This window comes from Leopardus geoffroyi, chromosome B3 (genome assembly GCF_018350155.1).
Source record: "Leopardus geoffroyi isolate Oge1 chromosome B3, O.geoffroyi_Oge1_pat1.0, whole genome shotgun sequence".
In the NCBI taxonomy this organism is placed as follows: Eukaryota; Metazoa; Chordata; class Mammalia; order Carnivora; family Felidae; genus Leopardus; species Leopardus geoffroyi.
Window position 1 is genome coordinate 979,902 of NC_059337.1, and position 22,210 is coordinate 1,002,111.

A 22,210-nucleotide genomic window follows, 5' to 3' on the forward strand; every position below is an offset into this window, starting at 1 on the left:
GCATGAGATTTTTATATACATTTATTAAACAGAATTTCTGGAAAGATGTTCCCCAAAATGTTAACAATGGTTAACTCTGCAAAGAAGAATTTCAAGTGATTTTCTATTTTCTCTGAACTTTTCTATCTTCTTTAAAATTTCTAATTGTATTAAAGTGTCGTATTTTTCAAAAAGTGATTTTCGTTTTGAAGACAAAAAAGAGGGGGATTGACAAAGTTGTACCTGGAAGATACTTTGTATCCTCGAATAAAGTCAATTGTATGCAAAGAAGAGTAAGACAGAATTAACTATGAATTCAACTCAAAAAGCTAAGAAAACAAACAGCAAGAGAAACAGGAAAACAAAGGTAGGGAATTAATAGGAATGAAAGTAAAACATAGTGAATTGAAACTAGAAAAATACTACAATTAACAAATGTCAGAGATCTGTCTTTGGAAGAAAAACAATGAAATAGGTAAGCCCTGGTGGGGTCTCACCAAGAGAAAAGAGAAAGGAGGCCCCACAGAGCCAACACTGGGAATGCCAGAGGGTATGATCATGGACAAAGAGAAAAGCTTACAAGCACGCCTCTCAAACGCAAATATTTTTAAAAAATAGTATTACTGTAGGACTCCGAAATCTGACTTTGGGGTATTTATCCAAAGGAAATAATCACAAGATAGGTACATAGAGAGATCGATCGATATATAGATGGAAGGGAGACATCAGAGACAGAGAGAGAGAGACAGAGACAGAGAGGCAAAGAGAAAGACAAGAGATAGAGAGAAGGCAAAGAGATAGAGACATGAGAGAGAGAGACAGAGAGAGAGGCAAGGAGACAAAGACAGACAAAGAGAGACACAGAGACAGAGACAGAGAGGCAGACAGAGACAGAGAGAGAGAGACAGGAAAAGAGGGAGAGGGAGAGGGAGAGGAATATATAACCCATTATGAACCCCCATGAATAACTGATGAATAATAGTGCTCATTTCTGGATAAGGAAATTATGAACAATTTTATTTACTTTATGTCCATTTTCTAATCAACTGTGAATCACCAGCACACCAAGAGAAAATTTAGAAGGTATAAATGAGCAATTGACAGAAAAATAGGCAATAAACACTTCTTTAAAATTCAGCCATGACTAGTAGTAAAAGAAATACAAACGAGAACAATGACCTAATACATTTTTAATTATCACGTTAGCAAGTTTCTTCAACAATGAGATCTCATAAGGTGGAGGATGCACTAAGCCATGATCAAGGGGTAATGAAAAGTGGTACAGCCCTCACGGAGCAGCCCTTTGCACTCTGTATGCAAATGGTAAAGTTTTGCATACCTTTCCCTCGGGAACCTCAAGTATTTTGCTCTTAGGAAATAATTCTGAAATTTGAAAAAGACCGACGAAAGGGCCTTCACCGGAGTGTGGTTTACGACAGAGAGAAGCCACGGGAGAGCGTCACATCTGAAACAGAGAATTGGTTAAAGGTATTGCGGTTCACGCGCACACTCATATCTCACGCAGCCACTGACAAGGAAGTAGAAGAACTCGCAGTCGTGTGGAAATAAGTCACAGAGGAATAGACCTCTAGATGGATGGCTTCGTAGCTGATTTTTAAGGAAACAAGACTAATACAGCGTACTCTGTTGTTTAATTCTAGTTTTATAAATTACACTTGTGTATTATAAATATTATATCAGCCTCTTTTTCTTGCTCATCTGCACCTCCCGAGTGTTTAATAACAAGCACTGTGACAGTCGTATGATTCATTTCCGATCTGGCATTAGACCAGACCAAGGAAAGGAAGCATCTCTTGATCTAAGCCAATCATAGCAGTCTGGCTTCCCGTTTTCCCAGCGTCCTCAGATATGTCCCGTTTCTAATAGATTCAAGGAGAACCTGGCTGTGCGATGTACTTCTGGGCAAGGTTTGCCCTTCGGATAAGAGGAAAGATGTGATTGCCTCCACTCCTTCCCAGTGGTCTGTCTGGGATGTGGATGTTATGGCTTGAGCTGACGGCCGCCTTCTGGAAAACTCCAGGGGGATGCCACAGGCATCATCTGCTGGCCCTGGGAGTTTTGAACCTCTGCACCATCATCAGCAGTGGCCCACCTTCAGACATGCTGTTGTGTAAGAAGATCAGTCCCTCTTTGTTTGAGACGGGCTTTCTGATACTTGCTGCAAAAAGCATATCCGATTTACGTGTGCAATAAACGCATTTGAAAGAAACTATTTTTTTTTAACATTAAAGGTGGGCTAAAAGGACTGGAAGAACGTGTCCATATCTTATCTGTATTTTCTAGGCAATACCGATAACACACTTACAATAACAATCTAGTCAAAGTTATTTAAAAATGTGTAATAGCCTGGAACACATCCAGTCCCACGACACTGACCTCAAGAGACCTAGTAGACCTGGAATGGATTTGCTGCGTGATCTTGGGAAAACGCCTCATGGCTCTAGAACCTAGCCTCCAAATCTGGGTACAGACAATGAATCAGAGGACTTAAGGCTCCTTGCTTACAGCTCCAGCCAAGCAGCTCAGTATTGACCTCTGAGTCTGTCTTCCCTACGGACAATGACTGACCAAAAGTGTACTCTGTGCAGGGAACCCGTTCAGGCTGGGAAATAAACACTGTCCCTGCCCTGGCTTGGAACGGAGTGTATACTCATGGACACAGAGAAGACGCTGGTGATTACCAGACACAGGATGGGGTGGGGAGCAAAACGGGACAAGGCTAAAAAGTACAAACTCCCAGCTACAAAATAAGTCATGGGGATGTGATGTATTACATGGGGACTATGGTTAGTAATAGGTCCTATATTATTACCTGAAGCTATTTTTTTTAATGTTTATTTTTGAGGGAGCGCAAGCAGAGGAGGGGAAGAGAGGGGGTGACAGAGAATGTTCAGTGGGCTCTGTGCTGACAGGCTGATAGCAGTGAGCCTGGTGTGGGGCTTGAACTCATGAACCATGAGATCGTGACCTGAGCCAAAGTCAGACGCTCAAACAACTGAGCCACCCAGGCACCCCCATATATTTGAAAGTTGCTAAGAGAGTAGATCTTAGATGTTTTCATCACCAGAAAAAAATTGTAACTATGTAACGTGATGGACGTTAATCAGATTACCGTGGTGATCATTTTGCAAGATGTACATACAAATACTGAATCATGACGTTGTGCATCTGAAACTAATACGTTATATGTCAATTATCTCTAAAAACAAACAGAAAAACAAAAATAGTGCGTGGGAAGCATGGCACCAAGGATCGCTTTCTAATGTTCTTTGTGGCGTCAGAATACTGTCTGACGTGATTCTCCTCTGTTAAGAGTGGAGCAAACCCCCCCTAAGCCTCCCAACCAAAGCCCTAATTCTGCAGCACGTTCTAGCACCTTCTTGCTCAGATGCCCAATGCATCCTGTCCAGCTATACATCTGCAAGTGTGTTCCTGGAGGTCTCAGGCTAGGAGGCATTGCCAATAGTGGGGATTCTTTTCTGCTACTACTAGTAAGGATTATTTTTTGAAAATTGTTGTTGTTGTTAATCAAGTGGGTCTAGCACGTAGGGTGCATCTCTGGCAAAGGGGCAGAGACTCCACCAGAAGGCAGATTTGGAAGAGCATGCAAAACGTTTGCCTCGTGTCCTTTTGTGTGAACTGGGGGTCATGGAACAGCAGACCACTGATTCTCACACACACACACACACACACGCCCAGAGACATGCTGACAAATCCAGATTTTTAGAAGGGCCCTCCACGAAGGCAGAGAACTTGTCTTTCTTGTTCACAGCTCAGTCTCCAGCATGTACCAAAAAAAAAAAAAAAATAAATAAATAAAATGAAATAAAATAAAAAATAAAATAAAATGAAATAAAATAAAAAATAAAATAAAATGAAATAAAATAAAAAATAATAAAATAATGAAATAATAAAAATAAAAAAATGAAATGCAGATTTGGTCACACGGCCCAAACTCGATACGTTTTTCCTGAATAATAAGTGAATTCAAGCACCCCGAAAGTCTTTCTAACAGTTTACTTTGAATATTACTGGATCAGGTGGACAAACACAGCTAAGACATAGAGAGCGCCGACTGTCTACCAGGCAGAGCACGGGACATTTTACGTGTGTTAGCTGCCCCTCCTCCCTGGCCTGATGAAGCAGACCCTTTCTTTTCTTTTTTTCCTTTTTCTTGTCGAGTTCAGTTGACACATGTTAAATGTTGTATTAGTTTCAGGCGCAGCACAGTGATTCGGCCACTTGATAGGTGCCCCCATGCTCACCATAAACGCGGCTTCCATCTACAGTAGATGATGTTATTAATTCAGTTTTATGGAGGTGGAAACTGAGGTACAGACCGGTTAGTGACTCACCAGAGATCCACGGCTGGCAAGTGGTTGGGTTGGGATTTCAGTCCATGCAGTCTGACTCCGGAGTTGGCTCAGCTTCACCAATCCCGTCCTGCCTTGCGGTACAAAGTACAGGTGTAGAGGGTAGTAATAGGTCATGAACTTCACGGGTGTATTCGCATGCATGTATCCAAAAGCACGCATTGTTTCCTTCAGTTGAACAGTCGTTCATTGTTTCCTTCAAGGAGTAGGAGGAAAAATGCTTTCTGAGTTTATCGGTCCTTTAACAGGCCGCAAAATGGGACTTAGGCAGATCCCGTAATTCAACCACAACAAAGTAAACACCGAAACTACTAGGGGGAAAGGCAACCATGTCGGAATGGAAAGGGGGTGTAAGGACACGTTTGGAAGAGATGAAAAATTACAAGGTGGTGACAGGTGTAGCTGTGAGAATCTGCCGTTGTGAACGAGGTGGGCAATTTTGTAGGAAAATGTAAGTGACTAGGATTGACCCAAGGAGGAGGGGGGCCTTTCCTGTAGGAAACACTCACCCCACGCGTGCCTGTTTTCACCTAGACATGGGGGGCAGGCCTCCGCGAAGCCGGGGCGCGGGCGCGCTCACCTTGCAGATACGATGCCGCGTGCTTCGAGTCCTGGGCAGCTGGAGCAGGTGCGCTGAAGGGCGGGGCTGGGATGGAAACAGATCCTCGAGCCCACCCCCCCACCCCCCCGAGTCTTACCGCCACAGCCCCCCTCTTCCCTTCTTCTCCCGCCCACGCTGTGGGCGGAAGTCCTGGATCCCAGGGCGTTTGACGAAGGAAGCCCGAGGAAGGCAGAGCAGCGTGGACAGCAGAGGAGACCCAGGCTCACGTCCCTCCCGGGGTCCGGCACGTGCGGCGTCAGGCTTGCGGCGCGCGCGCCCCTCGACCGGCCCCGGGGGTCGCCGCGCCCACGCCCGGGGGGCCCCCACCCGGCTGGGGCGGAGCCGTCAGGCGCGCCTGGCCGCCGCGGTCGGGGTGCGGGCGGGGCGGCGGGCGCCTCTGCCCGCCCCCGCCGCCCCCGCGGTGCTCGCTCCTCCCCGGCGCACACGCCCACACGGCCGCGCTCGGGGCGCGGGCGGGCGGCAGCGCTCGCCAGCCAGCCGGCGGGGCCCCGGGACGGCGCGCGGGGCCGGGCTGCGCAGGAGACCTGCAAACCAGAGCTGGGCGAGACCGTCGTCTTCCACGCCTCCTTCTTTCTCTAGAGAAACTGCCGTGTTCTGGCTTGAACTGGGAGAAGCGAGGGGTGACGCAGAGGCTTTACTGACGAACCTTGAAGTTCCGGGCAAGTCATTCTACAGGACCCGCGAGGCCCGGCGTGAACCCAGCGCCCGCGCGGGTCAGCCCGGCAGCGCCCTTCGGTAAGCGGCCCGAAGCCAAGCCGAGGGCCCCTGACTTTGCTTCTGGAGCAATGACACTACCGGTGGCCTGCACTCAGGTGGCCTCGTTTGGTGAGCACCCCCAGCAGGTAAGCGCACCCGCAGGGGTCTCCGGTGGCTCACTGTGTGAGAGGGATCTTGCGCTCCCCAAAAGTCAGCCCACGCTGTTGAGCCGCAGGCAGGAGTGGGAGGCTGGAGGGGGGAAGTCTGGTTTTATCACAGGAAACTGTGGGAGAAGGGTGTGGAACACGGGTTTACATTTTTCATTTTTGCATTGACGCGTGGGGGTGAGGTGCGCAGGGGCCTGGATTTTTGTAGGAGATGGATGGTTGCGGAGCGGGGCTGGGTGATAGGCGTCTGGATTTCTGCAGACACTGAAGGGGGAGCAAAGCTTACATATTTGCAGAAACCTCTGAGGATCGACAGGGTGGTGAGAGGTTGTGATCCCGAGAATGCTCCAGAAATTGTAAAGAGTTTGAAGGTGGGCATTTCAGAGCAGGGATGGAGACGCACTTACCGCGCAGGGCCTTCTGGGAGCTGCGCACAGAGCCGGCGGCGTGGAGCGCGCCCCGCCGGCGTCCAGCACCTCGGACAGCGCCGGGCAGCGCGCAGAGCCCCGGCCGCCGCCCCCACCCTTGGCGGGGCGGGGGGGAAACGCTAACGCGGAGCTCTGCGTCGGATCCGCCTCTAACTGCTTCCCGTGACTGCAGAAGGCAGAGGCGGGGTATAAAATATCCCCAAGCTGCCGCGAATGCTATGGCCGAGCGCGGTGGCCTCCTGGATTTTGAAAGGCGCACCCAAACTCCTTCAAGATCTAACATTATGGAGCGCTCACCTGTGCCAAGGCCCTGTGCTAAGCGCCCCACCTGCGTTCTGCGGTTGTTACGCGCGCCGCGAGCTTGTGTGCCATTATCCGTGTGCTGCGGATCAGAAAATGGGAGCACAGGAGGCCAAGTAAACCCGTCTAGACGACCACTTGGTGGTGTGGCTGCACCTGTAAACCGCACGCCAGGTGGCGGTAGTGGGGAGGTGTGCCTGAGCCGGCAGAATGTCCTCCGCGAAAGCGCCTAACTTGGGTTCAGAGGAGCCAAGAGTTCGAATCCAAGCTACAGCTTACAAACATACGCGCTTGGGCAAGATCGCACAACCTGTCTGCGCGGCAGGCTCTGTATCTGTGAGGTTAAGATCATAATGCTTCCCTTGCAAACGTGTGGGGGAGGGTGGTCAAAGAGATCTGTATGTGGGAAAACTCAGCAAACGGCCCATCGCAGTTGGGGGGCGGAGGACAGAAATGGGGAGCAGGTGGTTGGAAGAGGGAGAGGTTGGGTGATGAATGGCAGAGGCCCTGGGGTGCGGGCTGAGTACCCCAGATCAGGGCTCAGAGGTAGGATCCTGGACGAGTTTAATGCAACACGATAATCCTTTAAATATTTATAGGACTTTGAAGAGTGTTTCCCTATTGCCTATATTTGACCCTTATAACAATCTTGGAAGGCAGAGACGGAGTTCTGTGCATTGGGCAAAATGCTGCTGGCCAGCAATTAATTTCACAGCCACCTTGTAGCAGGGCTGAGCTTAGAACCCGGGTGGCCTGCTTCTCTGCCATGGCCGCCCCACCACGACCGTGCACCCTCAGAAGCTTGGATTACGGGGCAATTGTGGACCCGAAGTGCATCTAGAGAAACGCTGTCCGTGCCAGCTGGAGCCAGGTGATCAACCGAAAACATGTTCAACCATTATCTTTTATTTTGTTCCACAAAGAATTTCAAGTGATGTTTTATAAAGATACACAAGAGATCAGGTGGACACATATCAGAAATAGCTGAGATTCATTAGGATATAATTGTGTGCAAACTTACGTGTGCAAACGTGGTCACAGCGGGATGCTGATCTCCCTGAAACTGCCGTGAATAGAGCACATCCTTCAACTGGAAAAAAAAAAAAAAAACACAGATTGAGAAAGTAGGGGAGAAACAAGATTAAGGCCACAGCCAGAAACAAGATGAACACAATGCATGAATATTGTAAAGTCCTAGAAACCCTGGGCCTCTAAGTACGGTCATGTGTGTCCCCAGTTCTTTCCTTGGGAACAGGAGGTGCTCTGCAGACGTTTGCAGGTGCCGGTGGACCCTCCTCTTTTGCCTCCCTTGCCCACGGGGGTCAAATTAGACTTGGAACCGAATGCAGCAGTGCCTCAATCCTCCGATTTACCACGGTGCCAAACACGGCAAGGTTAGCTGGAAATCCGATGCCAAGGTGACTCGAGGAGGAGGAGACAAAACATGGTAGTTTATCTGCACTGAAATAATGGTGAGTCACTTTTTTTTTAGATATGAACTTAAAAATTTTTTTCAACATTTATTTATTTTTGAGAGAGAGAGAGAGAGAGAGAGTGCGCGCACCAGTGGAGAAGGGGCAGAGAGGGAGACAGAATCCGAAGCAGGCTTCAGGCTCCGAGCTGTCAGCACAGAGCCCGACGCGGGGCTCGAACCCACGAACCGTGAGATCGTGACCTGAGCCGACGTCGGATGCTGAAGCCACTGAGCACCACCCCCCTCCGGCCGCCCGTTGGTTACCTTTTTATAATGGCTTGCAGAAGCACACCCTGCTTTAAAGCTGACACAAAGGGCTTCTCCATCCGGTAGCTCAGCAGAGAGTCCTAACAAACCTGTAGAGGTAAGAAGCTAGGAGGTGATGGGGACAACACAGACACAGCATCGTGACTTGTGTCGCAAGCAGTTTACTTTTACACCCAGTGTCATAGACCCACATACCTACAAAGACCAGGAAAGTAGCCTGAATGTATGAATTGGGTCAGTTGTAAGACTACAGAGAGTGGCAGGGCCTTTGCCAAACTGAACAATGAGTGATCCATTTTAAAACATTCAAACTGAAACAAAACTAAAACACTATGACGGTCAAGCCAGACGTACCTGCCCCTGTGGGCTGCACTTGGCCCCCGGCCCATTACTAGGCAGCCTTGGTCTACACTGCTCAGGCAAAAGATGTGGGGCAGCACGGGAGTGAGAGAGCCTGGGTTCAGCAAGATAAAGGACTCGATCTGTCCTGAAATTCCCCCTTTCTAAACTGGGAACGACTGGACAACACGGCCCCTCGCAGCCTCGGGAATCTCAGACTTTCATAATTCTGTGGACAGTAAAATAGCCCCAGGGCTTCTGGACGAACATGGTAATCACTTCCACCCACCGGCCCCTTCCATCAGAGAAAGCATCGTTTTGTTTTTTTCTGGCGTTGGTGACATTTTAGTCTTCAGTGTGTCTCTTCCAGTCCCTGTGCCTTTGGAAGGTGTGCCCGCCCCATGACGGTGGGGTTGAGACAGAAAACAGCCGTGAGGAGTGACCGGGAGAAGGGGCGGGCTGGGTGGGGGACAAGAGGAGAGGAACCAGGCACATTCTGCTCATTTCTCCGTTAACTCTTCTTCTGAAACACAGGGAAGAAAAACACCCACTTGGGGGCTGCTAATTTTAAAACATGGTGCCCAGGGCTAATTTTATTTTTTTTATTTATTTATTTTTTCAACGTTTATTCATTTTTGGGACAGAGAGAGACAGAGCATGAACGGGGGAGGGGCAGAGAGAGAGGGAGACACAGAATCGGAAACAGGCTCCAGGCTCCGAGCCATCAGCCCAGAGCCCAACGTGGGGCTCGAACTCACGGACCGAGAGATCATGACCTGGCTGAAGTCGGACGCTTAACCGACTGCGCCACCCAGGCGCCCCGACCAGGGCTAATTTTAAAGCATTGTGCCCAGGGCACAAAGTGCGCGGGGTTTCAAAATTCTGGGCACATGTCAGCCCCTTTGGGTCAGAATTGCTTCCTTCTCTCCGACAGGCTGGGAAGCCCTGAAAGGCACGTGGTCTTTCGTGCATTAGCTGTTCCTGACGTTTGTCTGTGATGCACACACAGCAGGAGGTAAATGCCCAAATGCAAGTGACTTAGCTCTTGGCTGATGCCCTCATCCGATCGGTCACTGTTGAATACATCTCTGGCTTCATGCTTCCTTAGCGTCCTCGCATTGCCGCTTCTGACCGTCCTCATCTCTCAGGGGCTCCCAGGTGACCTCCGGCCTCCCGCCGGACCTTCCAAGCCTGAATTCCACACACTTACTTGTTCTTAATGCCTTGCACGTGTATTGACCCTCAACATTTATATGGTGGCGAATGAATGAGTGGATGGATGGATGGGTGGGCAGGTAATCCCAGCGTGTCAGTCAAGGCTTACTCTGTTAGAAGTAATAGGAATTAGTGAACATGTCATAAGCAGACACGAGCTAGTTCATCAACGCTTTATGGGGTTAGGAGACCCGGGGGGCGGGGGGAGGAGTGAGGGAATGACAAGCGGAGAAAACACGAGGGGCACGGCACTGAGCCAGCCACGGCCTGCCAGCGAGCACGGCTTGCTGGGTTGTGGGAGCGGATAATCTACCGCATCCCACCCGCAGCCTGGAACCCGCCAAGAGCAGGCTCTGGCGTAAGACAAGGAAAAGAGTTTGCCTGGCACCTACCTCCCGCCGCCACGCGCTCTCGGTCCACATACGCTCTGGAGAGGGTGAACGCGCCCACGCTTCTGTGCTGCGTGGCTTCGCCACCTGGAGGCCTCCGGGGAGACCGAGTCCCCGGTCAGCCGAGCGCGGGTGTGGGCCTGGGCCCCCCCGGCCTGACGCAGTGGGGAGGGGGCACGCCTAGAGGAGGCCACCGGGGCCAGGAGGCGAGGCAGTGGCCGAAGCCCTGAGGCGGGGAGTGGGCCCCGGGCGGGCCGAGAGTGGGTCTCGAGGCCTCGCCAGGCAGCGCGCGGCAGGCGGCAGGAGAGCGAAGGGTCTGGTCCTGTCCTCACACAAGTGTTTGTTTCCTGGCGTGTGTGTCACGTAAGGAACTTCCGTTGGGAGGCCACGGTGAAGGCTGGCCGGAGGCTATACTAGGAGCAGCTCCCCACGCACAGAGAAGGTCATTCCTGTAGATGGGCTGGGAGCAACCAGAATGACTGGCCTCCACCCTGTTCTCTCCTCAGCAGCGGGGGTTAGGGACAAGGCCGAGCTCCGGGCAGGAGGTGGCCCCTGACCGCAAACGAAGGGAGACAGGCACCAGCTAGGTGTCCCGTGCTGACCCCTCCCTCCCCACCCCCGGCCTTGCGGGACGTGGCCGGCCCCCCACGCGACACGGACAGAGGACCCGATTGTCCACCCACATGACCTTCCCCTTTTCTCTTCCTCATCCTCCTTCCAACTACCCCGAAGCCGACGAGGGAGAGAAGACCGTGTTCCTGCCCCGGGGGCTTCGGGGGGGGGGGGCAGGCTCTGGGAGGGGGCTGGCCCAGGAGATGAACACACCAGGGCTCAGCACAGAAGGTGGCGAAGTATCAAGGAATCCAGGAGATGCGGTTATCAACCGTGTGTGTGTGTGAGTGTGTGTATGTCTGTGTGTGGGGGGGGTCTGTGAGTGTGAAAGAGGACCTAGTGTTGTATAGCATCCCAGTGTATGAATACGGCACACTTTCTTTATTTTCTTCATCACAGGATGTCTCGCTTTTGCTTTTTGTGAATAGTGCTGTCGGGAACGCTTTTGTACCTGCTTCGCTGCACAGATTTATCAGTAATTATTGATATGAACGAACCTTCCCCAGACGAGTGGCTTAGAACCAGAACCACTTGTTTGTGTGTGTTTCTGCAGTTTGGACCAGGCTCTGGGCACGTCTGCTGCCTCGCCCGGGGTCCTGCCTGCACTTGTAACTACCGGGGGTCTGGGGCGGCCTCGCCCGCACGGTCGCGGTCGGCTGGGGCTCCCTGTGTCCTTCCCGGCAGGACAGCCCATGTGTCTTTATGAGGCAGCGGGGCTCCAGGAGAGCAAACTGGAAGCTGGGAGGCCCACGGAGGCCCTGCCTCGAAAGTCAGTCACTCCTGCCACATCTTGTGGGCCACACGCCGACCCCTCTTCTTGATGGGGGGGGGGGCACTGGCCCCTGGCGCGCGGTGTGCACGCCAGGACGGCCAGACTTTGTGGCCATGTTTTCCGGGCTCCCACAGACAGAGCCCAGGTGCGGAATTACCCGCTGGAGCGCTGGCCTCGTCCTCCCACCCGCTGGGTCCCGTTGCTTCCCGTCCCTCCCTGGGCATTGCCAGGCTGGCTAATTTTAGCCATGCTAATTTGGACACCGTGCCTCCTGGTATCTCACTGGGCTTTCATTTGGTTTCGTTTGACTACCCACAAGGCTGAACACCTGTGGCCATTCGTGGTTGGGGAAGGACGTGATCTGTGGGAGGTGTTCGTACAGCCTGGAGCTGAGCTGGTTGTAACTCTACTCGGCTCTCTTCCACCTCGAGTGGTTTTCCTCTTGATTAGAAAGGAAGGGACATTTGAGCCCAGGTTTGCAGGGTGGTGAATAATTAAACAGAGCGGGGTCTCTGTTAGACCTCACAGTTAGAAAGCGGCTCAGGGGGACAGCGAGCAGGGCGTTTGAGAGCCAGACGGACAGTGCGTGTGGGGCGCACAGCTCTGGGTGGACGGACAGATGGACGGCGCGTGCGGGGAGCAGGGAAGCCCTGGGTGGACGGATGGACAGACTGCGTGCGGGCGTGGGAGCCCTGGGTGGACAGACGGACGGATGGTGTGTGCAGGAGTCCTGGTGGCCCTGGGGGCGATGCGCCGGCACGTGAAGGGCCCTCGCTGAGCGGAGACCTCGCACCCTCACTGCACGTTCCCCCTCCATTATTTAGCGCCCGGAAATCCTGCCGCAAACGTCCAGGGCCGCACACAGACCTCGACGCCCTGACCCTGTGTGCGCAGCGCCAGTGCCGAGCAGGGATGGTGGGGCCTAAGGGAAAGGCCAGGGCCCGTGTGTGCGCACGCGCGTGCGCACGCGTGTGCGCGCGCACACACACACACACCACGTGCACACGCCCTACACACACACACGCACACACATGTACATGCTCACACTTACGTGCACACCCCACACGTGAATGCGCACACCTGTGTGCACACCCGCACACACACACAGACCCCTAGGAGGCTGAAGACGGAAGCACGGGGGGACAGAGACTCGCGACCGCACGGTGGTCACGTTGCTGCCGAAGATCTCGCGGGAACACCCACAACAGCAACGAGATCACACCGAGACACGGCTGTCGGAGGCAGAGAGACGAGCTGGGCCGTCCGCCGTCGTGGCTTCGGAAGAGAGCGACGTCGAGGCGTGCGTACGCGTGTGCGTGTACGGGAGAGTGCGGTTTGGGCCTTCTAAACAAACAGCAAGTGTCTGTGAGCGTATGAAAGGCCTATGAGGGGTGTGAATCCCTCTCTCACGTTCGGCCAAGCCAGGCTCTGACTTCCAGGCCGGTGGACGTTGTGAACCGCTGGCCGCCGCTCGCGGCAGTGGCGTCGGGAAGCCGTGGTGCCCACCGGGCGACGAGAAACCCTGGGAACCGCGGCCCCTCCTCGGCAGGAGGGACGGGAGTCCGCGTGGAGGGGCTGTGCCGGCAGACGCCTGGGCCAGGGAGGGGGCCCGCCTGTCCGAATTCGGGGAAGGCTCTCCGGCAACACCCGGCCTGGAGGCTCCGGGTGCGGGAACCGGGCGGCGGCCGCGGGGAGGACGAAAGCGGAAAAGCCTTCGGCGGCCGCAGACTCACCCCGGCGGAGGAAGCTGCAGCCTGAGCTTTGTGCCCTGTGACGCCTGCGAGCAACGTGAGGTCCCGTCCGCCCTCCGCCTCGTACCTGCCCACGGGAAGGGCGTGCTTTGGCGTTATTCTGGAAGACTAGGGGGAGGAGGGGAGGGTTGTGACATCAGGGCTGCCGCGAGGTTGAGTTTGCTTTGCGATGATTCTCTCTCTGCTTCCTCCCCGATCGCGATAGTAACCCGTGGATTACTCCCGGCCTTTCGGATGCCCGCCTGGGAGAACAGCGCATCCGCTATCTACGAGGTGACCCATGGGGTGTGAATCGCTGCCCGATGTCGGCGCTGCGGCAGTGACCCGGGGGGACACACACCTTCCCTCGTGGGACGCAGGTGCCCGTGGGCATGGAGCGGAGTTTCCTAAGCGGCATTTGAGGTGAGTGTGGGGCGGGCAGCCCCCGCGTGTGCGATCGCTTGCCAGGTTTATGTCAGCTGCTGTCCTGTGTGGATGTTTTCTGTCCGCTCTCCCGTAACCCCCAGCGTGGCTTCACCAGGCGGCCGTCACCGTCCCTCCCACCACATCACAGAGGAAGAGACGGACGCAGATGAGCTGGACGATGCGGCCGAGGTGGCCTCACCTGGGATCAGGCGGGGACAGGACTGCATCCAGCCCTGTGACAGCCGCACCATCAGCACCCGGGCCCCTCCAGAACGCACGCCATGCTTCTCTCTTCTTCCCTCGCTAGGTCTGGTCGCCGCGGTGGCTCGGAGGCGCGGAGGCCAGCGCGATGGAGGAGGACACTGAACTGAGAACCGACGGAAACTCACTCTTAAAGGCTGTGTGGCTGGGGAGGCTCAGGCTGACCAGACTCCTCCTGGAAGGGGGCGCTTACATCAACGAGAGCAATGACAAAGGCGAGACGGCTCTCATGGTGGCCTGCATCACCAAGCACGTGGACCAGCAGAGCATCAGCAAGTCCAAGATGGTCAAGTACCTGCTGGACAACAGGGCGGACCCCAACATCCAGGACAAGTCTGGCAAGACGGCCCTCATCCACGCCTGCATCAGGAGGGCCGGGGGAGAGGTGGTCTCCCTGCTCCTGGAGAACGGCGCGGACCCCAGCCTCGAGGACCGCACGGGGGCTTCGGCTCTGGTTTACGCGATACACGCGGATGACAAAGACGCCCTGAGACATCTCCTCGACGCCTGCAAAGCCAAAGGGAAGGAGGTGATTATCATCACGACAGATAAATCATCAGCGGGCGCCCAAACCGCCAAACGGTACCTTAACGTCCCTCCGTCACCCAAAGTGGAAGACAGTCAGTCACCTCCACTGTGTGCGTCTCCCTCGGACATCGAGCTGAAGGCTCCGGGCCTGGGCGCTCCGCCCAGCGAGCGGGAGGACGACTTCTTCAGCGTCCAAACGGGGCATCCGAGTGGTTGCCACACCGCCAAGGCTCTCAACGAGCCTGGGTCACCCACCAGGAAAGTTGGGAACCTCAAGAGAGCCCGCCTGCCCCAGCTGAAGAGGCTCCAGTCCGAACCCTGGGGCCTGATTGCGCCGTCCGTGCTGGCTGCTAACGTGCGTCAGGACGACGCCCACGGCGCGGGCACAGACAGTGAGGTCATCAAGAGCATCAGCGACGTGTCCTTCCCCAAAAGGGGGCCGCTCTCCAGAGCCAGCAGTATTGACGGCAAAGACCCCGCCCTGTTCCCCACATTCACAGAGCAGATTCTGAAGATCCCAGCCTCGCCGGCACCCGCATCCTGGAAGGCCGCCTATGACAAGGGCCAGGCGTCCCACCCTCGTGTGGCCAGAAGAGGGACTCTCCCTGTGGAGCAGGAGAAGGCTGGAGTCAGTCCATCAGTGTCCCGCAAGCGGCTGGAAAATGACCCGTACGATTTCGATCTGCAGCCAGGGGCTGACCAGCTCAATCCCGTCTCCCTGGAGTCGGGCAAAGGGCCCCTCGAGAGGAAGAGGCTGAACGGCTCCCACGTGGCTCTCTTCCACGGCTCCCGCGAGTCCCTGGACGCGGCGCCCAGCACCTCCCCCAGCTCGGCGCGCCCCAGGCCACCGCCTCTTCTGGAAAGGCGAGGTTCTGGGACTCTGCTGCTGGACCGCATCTCGCACACCAGGCCCGGCTTCCTTCCCCCTTTAAACGTAAACCTGAACCCACCCATCCCAGATATCAGGCCCGGCGGCAAACCTTCCTCTCCACTTGCCAGCGGCCTAAGATCCATGCTGCCCGTGGCTCCCAGCTCACCAAAGAGATCGGACTCGAGGAGTCAAAAGAAACTACTCCGGAGGCACTCCATGCAGGTCGAGCACGTGAAACAGCTGTCTGGCTTTGAGGAGATCATGGCCTAGACCCTTCCAGAGGGTCTCCACGTACCCGACGACAGGCACGATAATCTGGGCCAACACAGCCGTGTGGGCCCTCTTCCTCCCGCCCGTCCCCCTGTGCTGCTGTGCGGCCCGCCTCACAGGGTACGGAACAGGGCCCCGCTTCCCTTCTGAAGTGATCGTGGGTTGTTACGGGTTTGCTTGAAAAGGGCTCAGGGTAATTGGGTTCTGGGGATGAGGTAACCGAAAATAAATTTCTCCGAAGGAAGAAAACCTTTGGGGTTTGAGAGTCACGCAGCTGGTACGGTGATCTAGGCCGCTGACCTCAGTTCCTTTCCACCAGACAAGCTGTGTGTTATGTGTCAGCCCAAGGTGGAGAAGGGGGGACAGAGCCCCCATCAGAAGCATCAGAAGGCGGGGAAGGGGGGGGAGGGCCCCCCCATCACAGGGGCTCCGGCTGCCTGTCACCGGGTCATGGGGCAGTGTCCTGCTCGGCACGGTCGCGGTCTTCCCAAACCCCCGTATCACACTGTGTTCACGTGCTCATCTGGATGTGCTATGAGTCCCCAGATACAACTACTTGTCCCCCAAATTCTGATGTGCCGTCGTCATCGGCGCGTCAGATGCGAAATCGGCCTCATCCGCCTGCCCTGACGTGAGCCGTGCCAAAATCTTGGGAAAACACAGCCAGGGTCTGGTAATTAATTTGGAGGTAAATGTGATACGGTTTCCAGAATAGACCTGTTTGTTGCCTGTTCTTCCGAAAAGTCGGTGACACCCCACCCCCCCCCACCCAAAGCCAGAACAATACATAGCACTGGGCCGTGCACACGTGGAAAGCACGAGTGGGTGGTCCTCAGGCTGGAGAGAGTGGCGGGGGGTGGATCGGGTGTTGTAGCCCGAAAACTTCCGGGGTGCAGACTGGCGTCTCCCCTGCTCCTGTCCAGGTAACTCCAGAGAAATCCGGTTTCTGCGAATTATCTGAAGTGTCTACGCGGTGGGAGGTTTGTAGAGATAACCCGGGTGATGCTTTCCAGCCGTTGCACAAATCCAGGAAGGGAAGCAGAGACTTAGCACGCTTGGTGTGACGGGGCCACATTTCAGATGACGGGCCTGGTCGTTTTCCCGTTCATTTTTCCCTCCTGCTGCTCAGATTCGTGTGCTCTAGGTTGGAAGAATGTGGTCCCTGGGGGTCGCCTCCCGTGGAGGAAGGAGTAGAGGCTCTGAGGTCTGGGTTTGCAACTCTGTTCCGTCATTTCCCAGCTGGGGGACTTCGGCTTTTCTAAGCCTCCACTCGGTTGTCTGCAAAATGGGCTGGCAGTGCTTCACCTGGAAAGGGCGTGGGGGCCGGTGCCAGAACGTGCCTGTGCCACACCCGGGGTGAGGAGGGGTCGCCCAGTCTCCCGCACATCTCCAGGCCTCTGAGGCTTCAGAATCTACAAGTTATACATAATATCCCACACAGAACGCAGTAAAGTCCAGCTGAAAAGTTCAAGTGTCTCCTTGAGCTCCTCCGTGGTTCCGTAATCCTGAACCCCAAGTACACTCATAAAGTAAATTCTGCCACATCCGCTTCTCATACGATAGCGTCTCTGTGACGACACTTGCTAGACCCTTACCGGGGCATCCCGAACAAAAGTGCTGACGACGAACGATGCTCACAGTTAAGCCAAATGTTCATTTTTTGATGCTTCCTCCAGGGCGGGCCTGTGCCCAACCTGGGCACCACTGACACTTTATGCTGGGTCGTTCTGTGCCACGGGGGCTGTCCTGGTCCACCCGCTAGATGCCAGCAGCATCCTCCCCCGAATTGCGACAACCAAAAACGTCTCCAGACAAGGTCAGACCGCTGGGGGGCGCCATCACCTCGGCTGATCACCGCCGCTCCAGGAGAAGGCGGTGCCAGAACAAGTCAAGACCCACGAAGCTGCACGCGGTCTGGCTGGCTCGGCCCTGCCCCTCACTTGAAGCCGTTGGAACTGTGCTTCTGTAGGACGACTGTGGTCGGGCTCTCAGGATTCCCAGCAAACACAAACGAAGGTGCCCGTGGCCCTGTGTTCCTTGCAGGGAGGGAAGAAAAGCTCGTAAACTCGCGCAAACCGAGGGCTCGCGGACTTGGTTTAGTGTGGACAATCCGTGTTCTTTCCAGGGCCCTTTAGTCTCGAATGGTTCCTACCAAAGGCACACGATGAGCGGCAGAGAAACAACCCTCCGAAGCATTACAGAGAGAACCGTACGACCACTGTTGTCAGCACATCATGCACGCACACACGTGCGTGCACATGCACGTGTGGCCAGTACTCTCCAAGTGTCGTTCGTGCTGGTGAAAGCCCTGCATCTAACTGTGGGGGAGCAGCGCTGCACACGAGCATTTGTCTGAACCTTCAGCCAAGACTGGAAAGCCTGATTCATCCCGGTAGCGAGCACGGCACATCCATAGCGATTAGCTCAGGTGAAACGGAAACGGGGTAGCTACTCAGCCGGAGTGACCTGTCCGTCCCCGGATGCCTGTGGCAGGCGCTGTCACGGCACTTCCCGCCTGCATCGGTCACTTGTGCCCCTCCCCTTGGCCTTCCTCTAGACAGTCACCGGATCGTCCCTGTCTCATCCCTGTTTGACGATGCAGGAGCTGAATTAGGCCATTCCAACCTAGTGTGCCCACCACAACGCTTTATCCTGGTTCGTGCATAAGTAGGTGATTTTGTCCAGGTTAACAAACCTCACAACGATGCTTCTTAAAAGCATATTTTAGATTCAAATGTGCTTTGTAGGTCGGAGAGTAGCTTTTCTTTTCGGGATCCTGGCGTCACTACAGAATTTCGCTGCCGTCTGTAGTTTTAACAACCCATCCACTTGAGACCTTCCGGAACGTTTATCAAAATACGGGACACGAGTCTGAAGTTTAAGGTCTGGGACTTCGGTTTAATTTCTAGACACTCCAAAGCCGGTTTTTGTTTTACTTGTTTGTTTGAATCATTGTCAATGCTCTTAGAATTTCATCCAGTGAACGGTATCCTGCAAAACGCAGGCTGTGTCTGACCGTCTGCTTCTGTGTTGGTGCTTTGGACGTATCCCTGTTGCTTGAGCTCGTTCCCTACGGCGTTCTACTCTAGCCTCAAGCCGACGACGTGCTCAAAGATGTATCAAAATCCATGTATCGGAACTGTTAGGCATTTCTAACACGTCAATAAAAGATACTCTGCAGTCCTTCAATAGCATTCTCCGTTTTTCTGTAGTGAAATCTCAGCGATAAATATTACCTTTTCCTTACGACGGGGTTGACGTGACTGCCCCATAACGTCTACCTTAGCAGACACCCAATATTTTACACACTCATCATTTTGAAAATTAATTTTTGCGTACACAAAAGTGTAAGTGAAGTGTTGGAGTTTCGCTCTCAGTTAGAAAGGGGCAAAGGTTGAAAGGGGCATTTCCCCTGGGAGAGCTGGGCTTCCTTCCTCTGGCCTCACTGCTCGGGCCTCCCCTGGGGCTGTCTGACACACGCCACCTGTGGGGACTTAGCAGTCGCTGGGCTGGCCCTCCTTGGGCCCTGCTTCTAGTGTCGGCGAGTGTTACACAAGGTCCTGCTCCGGGGCGGAGCGTAAGAATCCAGTGGACTAGCCCTTGTCTCGTAAAGTCCAGAGTTCTGTGATTCAAATTTCATCCACACTCCCTGACTCTCCGGACAGCTCCAACCTTACCTCTGGGGCCTCCCCTAGACGGTTGAAAGAAATTGTGTCAACAAAAATACAAAAACGGACTGGCTTCAGGATGTCCCTTCCCCACTTCTACCTTCAGGAAAAGCAGGCCCACGAGTTTCCGAATCCTTTGAGGAGAGATTACGAGGGACCCTGCGGGGGGAGGAGAAGTGATGGGGGATAAGGCCACAGTGGCCCACCTGGAGTGGGGGGAGGCGCATTCCCAGGATTGATAAAAGGCTTGGAAGTTTGGGGTCCCTTGAGCGGACCTCGCCCCCTTCCAGAACAAAGTGGTAGAGGGGAGTGGTCCATGGTGCGTCCTGCGAGGCCGGGCGGGGGTCAGGCTGGGCAGGGGCATCTGAGCCACTGGCCCTGCAGGAACCCTGCAGCTCAGACAGCACATGTATCCACGTGGCCAGTGAGCCTGTGGATGACAGAGCCCGGGGACCGGAACTCCGTGCAACATTGAAGACCTACAGGAGACGGGCGCGGGGAGCTCCCCCGGGACGACATGGGCACTCTTACCGTCTTTGTTAAGTGGGGGGGAGGGGAGCAGATCACTCTTAACTAGATTCAGAAGAGTAAAGGAGTGAGACGTTTCTCACACCCAAGGGTGTTCTAGAGCCCACGGCATGCACTGTGCAAAGGACAGAAGCGTCACCCGTGGCATTTGCCCCCGGGGAGGTCATCAGGGGTAAGCAACAGACCTCAAGGAATGAAAGGGGGTAATGCTTTACAGCTATGATGATACCAGAGCAGGTCAACGCAGGGAAAAGTGTCGGACGCTTCTCACTGGGCATCCTCAGCTGAAGGTGGTTCTGTGATCCAATTTCCTGGACTGATCGTGGACAGGGGTTTTTGACATCACAGAGTAAAAAACGTAATGCGGTTCACAGAACAGGGTGAGCGTGATGTGTCAGGACTGGGGAGGAGGAGGATGGGAGGGGGGAGAGGTGATGGGGGGACCGAAGGTGGCACACAGGCCCTGCAGGTGTGGACCAGCCCAAAGAAACAGACCGCGGAACACGACACCCACCCTCCCCCACCCCCGACCTCCGTTCTGGATCCTCTGCCTCACCCGGGATGACGGACCCAGAATCATAGACACCCCTGATCCAGAGCAAAAAGAATTTCTCATACGGTGAGAGGTAAGGGTCTACATTAATTTTGTAACGATCCCATTAGAACTTAAGAAGTATTTAATCCTTTCCCTGCCACGGTGGGCACTGTTGCTCACCTAGATGGTCTGATTCCTCCTTTCTCCTTTCCGTTCGGGCCTGATTTTGTTCACGTGGTCACCCCATATCCTGGCCTCTCTTTTGACTAAAGCCACACTGCTCCCTCCCCAGCTCCCTCCAAGGGAAGTCCTGATTGGTCTGAGTTAATCACGACAAGTCCATTCTCCTCATCAGTGATTGGCTAAAGGATCCAGCCTAAGCCAATCACCACACGGCCTTCCCTTCTCAGTGCCTTAGATCCAGAGAAGGAGACATGGCCTGACTGGACCAGCTGGGCTGAACGAAGGACATACATCCCCTGGTTCACAGATTTTCTCTACCTCCTACTAGATGTGACCCAATAAACATGTTGTTCCGAAGCTTGTTTGTTTGTTTGTTTGTTTGGTTTGACAGCCCTCTTTTGACGATGAGAGAATGGAGTCAAAGGATAAACCAACGTGCAGAGGAGGGCAGAGCTGCTAGGGAGACGGACTGGAGCCTTGATCATGCTCTGCCTGCAGGCTGCATTACCTCTGAACTTCCCGTTACATGAAGTAAGATATTCGTGTATCATTTAATCTAGTTAGAGTTGTGTTTTCATTCACTGGGGACAACATGTGAATTGTTTGTTTACCCAGTTTCTGCTTGATGATTTTTTCTTTAAAGTTTATTTACTTATGTTGAAAGAGAGAGAGAGAGGGAGAGAGAGAATCCCACGCAGGCTCTGTGCTGTCAGATGCGTGGCTCAAACCCACGAACCGAGAGATCCTGACCTGAGCCAAAACCAAGAATTGGACGCTTAACCAACTGAGCCCCCCAGGCGCCCCTAGCTTAGCTATTAACAAGCTGAGTTTGGGGACCCTGGCAGCTTGTTTAGTGGCCACAGATTCCTGCCACCCAACATACTTCTCCTCTGAACGTGACTTAGGCCTCCTCCATCCAGAGATGGAGTCCATTTTTTCACCTTGAACCTGGTCTGGCCTTGGACTTGCTTTGGCAAACAGAAAGTGACAAAAGTGATATTGGAGTGTAGTTCTTTTGGGGGGGCCTTGCTGTTTCTGCCCTGGCCCTCGTGGGATGCTGCCCTGAGCCTGCCATATGAAGAAATCATGTAACCCACAAGAGGGAGACGATGCATGCAAAACTGAGCTGCTCTAGCCAGCAGCCCACATCAGCCGGCCGCCTCTTCAGTGGGACCATCTTGGACCTCCAGCCCCGAGGACCCTTGGCCGAAGGCAGCTGCGTGAATAAGCCCAAGCAAAAGCGGCTGAAGCACCACCCAGACAACCACGAAATCACGAGAAATTGTGCGTCTTTGTTGGTTTAAGCCACTGACTCACACGGCAAAGGCCGACCGAAACAAATGCTATTTAATTAAACCTCCTGAGCTTCTGTTTCTTCTTTGTCAAAGGGGGAATAATAACACTTTTTTTTTGTTTGTTTTTGCATGGCCACTCGTGCAGATTAATTAATGCAAAATACATGAAGTGTGTGAGTAGCTAACACTGCAGGCCGGCACCTTGTAGGTGCTGAATGGTAGCTGTAAAGATTGCTGTTATGCAAACTTTTTAAAGTTAAC

The 22,210-nt window shown here is 54.0% G+C and overlaps 1 protein-coding gene and 1 long non-coding RNA gene across 6 annotated transcripts; one reads left to right on the forward strand and one right to left on the reverse strand.

The window, feature by feature from the left end:
• Positions 1-1,154: 1,154 nt before the first annotated feature.
• Positions 1,155-6,831, reverse strand: LOC123582395. 2 transcript variants are annotated; one of them, XR_006704358.1, is made up of 5 exons: positions 6,584-6,819; positions 6,266-6,452; positions 4,883-5,019; positions 4,356-4,569; positions 1,155-1,444 (listed from the first exon to the last, which is right to left on the reverse strand). It is a non-coding gene; the product is annotated as an uncharacterized LOC123582395 (long non-coding RNA). The 2 variants fall into 2 exon arrangements; XR_006704357.1 differs by having other exon boundaries at positions 4,883-6,452; positions 6,584-6,831.
• On the forward strand, positions 5,749-15,800 carry ANKRD34C (ankyrin repeat domain 34C). Of its 4 annotated transcripts, none has more exons than XM_045448553.1 (3): positions 5,749-5,837; positions 13,611-13,807; positions 14,118-15,800. In XM_045448553.1, exon 3 carries the CDS (start codon positions 14,160-14,162, stop codon positions 15,738-15,740), a length of 1,581 nt encoding a protein of 526 aa, XP_045304509.1. In that variant the 5' UTR covers positions 5,749-5,837; positions 13,611-13,807; positions 14,118-14,159; the 3' UTR covers positions 15,741-15,800. The 4 variants fall into 4 exon arrangements, with proteins under 4 accessions (XP_045304509.1, XP_045304511.1, XP_045304510.1 ...); XM_045448555.1 differs by lacking the exon at positions 5,749-5,837 and adding an exon at positions 6,135-6,229; XM_045448554.1 differs by lacking the exon at positions 5,749-5,837 and adding an exon at positions 12,853-12,954.
• The last annotated feature ends 6,410 nt before the right edge of the window (positions 15,801-22,210 follow it).